Source organism: Arachis stenosperma, chromosome 8, assembly GCF_014773155.1.
Source record: "Arachis stenosperma cultivar V10309 chromosome 8, arast.V10309.gnm1.PFL2, whole genome shotgun sequence".
NCBI lineage: Eukaryota > Viridiplantae > Streptophyta > Magnoliopsida > Fabales > Fabaceae > Arachis > Arachis stenosperma.
In genome coordinates this window covers 23,949,437-23,955,966 of record NC_080384.1, presented here as the reverse complement: position 1 = coordinate 23,955,966, position 6,530 = coordinate 23,949,437, and the positions used below count along the sequence as shown (strand labels likewise).

Sequence of the window (6,530 nt, the reverse complement as noted above, 5' to 3'; positions counted from 1 at the left end):
TGCCATGGCAGGGTTTTCAGGATCATAAGCTTCTTCAGAAGCTGCCTCTCTAGTATTGTTGGATGCATGTTGCAATCCATTCAGATTTTGAGAGATCATGTTGACCTGTTGAGTCAACACTTTGTTCTGAGCCAATATGGCATTCAGAGCATCAATTTCAAGAACTCCTTTCTTCTGAGGTATGCCATTGTTGACCGAATTCCTCTCAGAAGTGTACATGAATTGGTTGTTTGCAACCATGTCAATGAGTTCTTGAGCCTCTTCAGGCGTTTTCTTCAGGTGAATAGATCCACCTGCAGAATGGTCTAGTGACATTTTCGAAAATTCAGAGAGACCATAATAGAATATATCTAATATGGTCCATTCTGAAAACATGTCAGATGGACATCTCTTGGTCAGCTGCTTGTATCTTTCCCAAGCTTCATAGAGGGATTCACCATCTTTTTGTTTGAAGGTTTGAACATCCACTCTCAGCTTGCTCAGCTTTTGAGGAGGAAAGAACTTATCTAAGAATGCAGTGACAAGCTTATCCCATGAGTCCAGGCTATCCTTGGGTTGTGAATCCAACCATACTCTAGCTCTGTCTCTTACAGCAAAAGGGAAAAGCAAGAGTCTGTAGACTTCAGGATTAACTCCATTTGTCTTTACAGTGTCACAGATCTGCAAGAACTCAGTTAAAAATTGGTAAGGATCTTCAGATGGAAGTCCATAAAACTTGCAGTTTTGTTGCATTAAAGCAACTAGTTGAGGCTTAAGCTCAAAGTTATTGGCTCCAATGGCAGGAATGGAGATGCTTCTTCCATCAAATTTGGACGTTGGCTTTGTGAAGTCTCCAAGCATTCTCCTTGCATTATTATTATTATTTTCTTCTGCCATCTCTTTCTCTTGTTCGAAAATTTCTGAAAGGTTGTTTCTCTTAAAGATGTTTTTGGATTGTTGTAATTTAGCTTCTCTTAATCTTCTCTTCAGAGTCCTTTCAGGTTCTGGATCAACTTCAACAAGAGTGCCTTTATCCTTGTTCCTGCTCATATGAAAGAGAAGAAAACAAGAAAAGAAAAAGGAATCCTCTATGTCACAGTATAGGGATTCCTTTATGTTAGTAGAAAAAGAAAGGGGGTAGAAGAAGAGGGATGGAAGGTTTCGGATTTATGGAGGAAGAGAGGTGAAGAGAAGTGTTAGTAATTAATTAATTAAATAGAGGAGGAGAAGAGAAGGAAGAATTCGAAAATAAATTTGAAAAGATGGTTAGTGATTTTCGAAAATTAAAAATAAAATGTAATTAAAATTAAAACATGAAACAATTAATTAATTAAAAAGAATTTTTTGAAAAAGAGAGAGATATTTTCGAAAATTAGAGGGAAAAGTAGTTAGGTGGTTTTGAAAAAGATAAGAAACAAACAAAAAGTTAGTTAGTTGATTGAAAAAGATTTGAAATCAAAAATTAAAAAGATAAGAAGATAAGGAGTTAGATAAGATATTTTGAAATCAAATTTTGAAAAAAGATAAATTTTTTGAAAAAAGATAAAAATAAAAGATAAAAAGATTTAATTCAAAAATTTTGAAATTATTTACTTCACTAACAAGAAACTACAAGATAAGATTCTAGAATTTAAAGATTGAACCTTTCTTAACAAGAAAGTAACAAACTTCAAATTTTTGAACCAATCACATTACTTGTTAGTTAGTTTTCGAAAATATCAAATAAAGATAAGAAAAAGATTTTGAAAATATTTTGAAAAAGATTTTTGAAATTTTCGAAACTTAATAAAAAAATTGAAGAAGATATGATTTTGAAAAAGATTTTGAAAAGATAAGATTTTTAAAATTGAAATTTGACTTGACTTTGTAAGAAACAACTAATTTTGAAAATTTTTGACCAAGTCAATCAAAATTTCGAAATTTTTGGAGGGAAATAAGGAAAAGATATTTTTGATTTTTAAATTTTTAAAGAAAAACACAAAAATGACCCAAAACATGAAAATTTTGGATCAAGACACAAAATGCATGCAAGAATACTATGAATGTCAAGATGAACACCAAGAACACTATGAAGATCATGATGAACATCAAGAACATAATTTTGAAAAAATTTTTTATGCAAAGAAAACATGCAAGACACCAAACTTAGAAATCTTTGATGCATGGAAAATATGAATGCAAAAATGCACATGAAAAACAACAAACAACACAAAACATGAAATCATCAAGATCAAACAAGAAGACTTGTCAAGAACAACTTGAAGATCATGAAGAACACTATGAATGCATGGGATTTTCGAAAATTGCAAGAAAAATTTTTAAAACATGCAATTGACACCAAACTTAAAATTTGACTCAAGACTCACACAAGAAACACAAAATATTTTTTATTTTTATGATTTTCTAATTTTTTGGATTTTTATTATTATTTTTCGAAAATAAAGTTTAAAAACACGAAAAATAAAAGAAAAATTTTGAAAAAAGATTTTGAAAAGAAAATTACCTAATCTGAGCAACAAGATGAACCGTCAGTTGTCCATACTCGAACAATCCCCGGCAACGGCGCCAAAAACTTGGTGGACGAAATTGTGATCACTATTTTGTGCCTTTTGGCATCATTGTAAAATTATTCCTTTTTGAAATTGACCTTCTTTCACAACTCCGTTCAACTAACCAGCAAGTGTACTGGGTCGTCCAAGTAATAACCTTACGTGAGTAAGGGTCGAATCCACAGAGATTGTTGGTATGAAGCAAGCTATGGTCACCTTGTAAATCTCAGTCAGGAGGATTAAAGGTTTATGGGTTTGACAGTATAAAATAAAAAGAAAATACATAATAAAAAGGATAGAAATACTTATGCAGATTCATTGGTGGGAATTTCAGATAAGCGGAATGGAGATGCTGTAGAGCTCTCGGACGCCTGCTTCCCTACTGCTTTTACCCAATCCTTCTTACTCCTTTCCATGGCAAGCTTTGTATAGGGGTTCACCATCAACTGTGGCTACTTTCTTCCTCTCGGGAAAATATCCTATGCGGCTGTCACTCGCACAGCTAACCAGTCTGGAGGCATCACCCATGGTTGATAGCTACATCCCATCCTCGCAGTGAAAGCTAATGCTCACGCACTCTGTCACAGTACGGCCAATCACCGGTTGGTTCCCGCTTCCTACTGGAATAGAATCCCTCTTTTGCATTTGTCACTAACGCCCAGCAGGTTGCAAGTTTGAAGCACGTCACAGTCATTTATGATCGGAATCCTACTCGGAATACCACAGACAAGGTTAGACTTTCCGGATTCCCAGGATCCTACTCGGAATACCACAGACAAGGTAAGACTTTCCGGATCCAGATAAATGCCGCCATCTATCTAGCTTATACCACGAAGATTCTGTTGGGGAATCTAAGAGATACACATTCAAGCTTGTGTTGCATGTAGAACGGAAGTGGTTGTCAATCACGTGCGTTCATCAGTGAGAATGATGATGAGGGTTATTGAACTCATCACATTCATCATGTTCTTGGGTACGAATGAATATCTTGGAATAAGAATAAAAGAGGAATTGAATAAAAGAAAGTAGAACTTCATTAATCTTTGAGGTACAGCAGAGCTCCACACCCTTAATCTATGGTGTGCAGAAACTCCACCGTTGAAAATACATAAGCAAAGGGTTCAGGCATGGCCGAATGGCCAGCCCCCTAAAACGTGATCAATGATCTCCTAGGATGAAGATTAAAACAAAACTGAGACCAAAGATGTCTAATACAATAGATAAGTGTCCTATATATACTAGACTAGCTACTAGGGTTTACATGAGTAAGTAATTGATGCATAAATCCACTTCTGGGGCCCACTTGGTGTGTGCTTGGGCTGAGCTTGATCAATCCACGTGTAGAGGCATTTCTTGGCGTCAAACTTCAGGTTATGACATGTTTTGGGCGTTTAACTCTGAATCATGACGTTTTTCTGGCGTTTTACTCCAGACAGCAGCATGAACTTGGCGTTTAACGCCAAGTTACGTCGTCATTCTTCGAATAAAGCATGGACTATTATATATTGCTGGAAAGCCCTGGATGTCTACTTTCCAACGCCGTTCAGAGCGCGCCATTTGGAGTTCTGTAGCTCCAGAAAATCCATTTCGAGTGCAGGGAGGTTAGAATCCAACAGCATCAGCAGTCCTTTTGTCAGCCTTTTTCAGAGTTTTGCTCAAATCCCTCAATTTCAGTCAGAATTTACCTGAAATCACAGAAAAACACACAAACTCATAGTAAAGTCCAGAAATGTGAATTTAACATAAAAACTAATGAAAACATCCCTAAAAGTAGCTTAAACTCACTAAAAACTATGTAAAAACTATGCCAAAAAGCGTATAAATTATCCGCTCATCAATGGGGTGACACCAAACTTAGTTTGGAGCACTGTGATGAAAAGTTCTGTTCAAAGCTTCCAAGACTAGCATGCTCTTAGTTGCATACATGCTTTCTTGGCATGCTTTGAACACCAAACTTGTTCTTCACTGTATACTGCACAATAAGGATTCCACCAAGAGTTTGTTAAGTTTGGGTTTGAATTCATAAATATTGACTTATTTACTATCTTCTAAAAGCATATAAAACATGGGTTGCCTCCCATGAAGCGCTTCTTTAGCATCACTTGCTTGACGTTTCTCCCCCAATCAGGGTGGTTGGTAATGCTTGAAGTCCTCCCCTCTTGCTGTGGACTTGTATCCATTGGTTGTATCAATGATCTCTACATGTTCCAGGGAGAGTACTCTGTTGATCGTGAAGACTTTAGGTAACTGAGATGGTACAGTAGGGAGATTAGGGGGGATATCTGGAAAGTAAGCTGAGATCACTCTATCTCCTGGAGAGAAGTCTTCCGTAGGGATCTTTTTGTTCCTCCACTTCCTTGGTACCTTCTTCTTTGTTTCTTTTGATGTCTCATTGCTCTTGGTTACCTCTTTTTCTAAAGGAGTTATGATGTTGTCTTCACATGCCTCTAGAGGTTTAGGTTCCTCCAACTTTTCCTTGAGCTGTGGCAGTGGCTGTTTCCCTTGTTTATTAACCAAAGGGGTCTCCAGATAGGTTGGGTGTGCTTCCGTGCTTGCTTCCTCCTTTAGCATCTCATCATGGTCTTTACTTGGTTCCTTGTATTTTTGGTCTACTTCTTGTGAGAGTTTGAAGACATTAAAGCTGAGCCGTTCATCATGGATCCTCAATATTAGCTCCCCTTTTTCCACATCTCTGAGTGCTCTGGCCGTAGCTAGGAAGGGTCTTCCCAATATGATTGGGTGAATGTGACTCTCTTCCATGTCCAGGATGACAAAGTCTGTTGAAAGAAAGTATTTCCCAACCTTTAGTAGCACATTTTCCACCACTCCTATTACTTTCTTTTGAGTCTTGTCAGCCAGTCTGATGACCACATCTGTGAGCATTATCTCATTGATCTGCAGCCTCTTCGCCAGGGATAGGGGCAGTAAGTTGATGCTTGCCCCTAAATCACAGAGTGCTTTATCAAACATTGTTTCCCCTATGGCACAAGTGATATGAAAACTCCCTGGGTCTCTTCTTTTTGCAGGCAATTCAGGTTGAATAAGGGCATTACATTCCTTGTTTAACACTATAGTTTGGCCTCCTTTGAGTGAGCTTTTCCTGGGAAGAAGTTCCTTCATGTACTTGATGAATGCAGGCATTTGTTGTATGGCCTTGATGAATGGTATGTTCACATGCAGAGATGCAAACAAGTCTAGGAACCTTGAGTATATTCTCTTCCCCACAGCACCATTGAGCAGTTGGGGAAATGGTGCATAGAGCTTCAGCAACTCTTGTTGTGAGATTTCTGGTTCTTGGTGATCTCTATTCTCCTCCTCTGTTGAGTTGTTTTCAAGCTGTTGGGAGAGGTTGCTTTGCTTGTCTTCATCCTCTTGATCACTTGTAGTGACCATTTTGCAATCTTCCCATCTTACTTTCTTTGCCTCTCCTCTTGGGTTTTTCTCCGTGTCACTTGGGAAGCCATCAGTAGGTTTGGGAATCTTCTCCGCTAAGCATCCCACTTAAAATTCCAGCTTCTTGATGGTCTCTCCTTGGTTCTTAATGTTGGCTCTCACCTCTTCTTTGAACACCTTGTCTTCTTGAATCTCTTGGCATATTCCTTCAAGTAAGGTTTCAAGCTTAGAGAGTCTATCATCAATTGATGGTAAATTGGGATTAGGGATGGGAGGATGAGAGGTGTTGTTGTGGGGGTGTTGATATGTCTTCTGTGTGAATTGTTGATGGGCTGCATTGTTGTTGAAGTTGTAACGCCTCTGGTCTTGGCTTTGCTCTTGCTGATTCCCCCACCCAAAGTTTGGGTGGTTCCTCCATCCAGAGTTGTATGTCTTGGAGTATGGATCATGGTTCTGTCTAGGTGAGTTCCCAATATAGTTGGCTTGCTCAAGGTCCTCTTCTTCAACTTCTTCTTGGGTTGTTGATGAGGTGGTGATTGCTGCCACTTGGTTCCTCTCCATCTTCTTGGTGAGGTCAGCTAACTGCTTGGTGATGAGCTTGTTCTGAGC

General features: G+C 38.2%; 1 protein-coding gene across 1 annotated transcript; it reads right to left on the bottom strand.

The window, feature by feature from the left end:
- Nucleotides 1–4,652: 4,652 nt before the first annotated feature.
- LOC130945613 (uncharacterized) lies at nucleotides 4,653–5,921 on the bottom strand. The gene has a single exon (XM_057874320.1). The coding sequence runs from the start codon at nucleotides 5,919–5,921 to the stop codon at nucleotides 4,653–4,655; it is 1,269 nt and encodes a 422-aa protein (XP_057730303.1).
- Nucleotides 5,922–6,530: the final 609 nt, after the last annotated feature.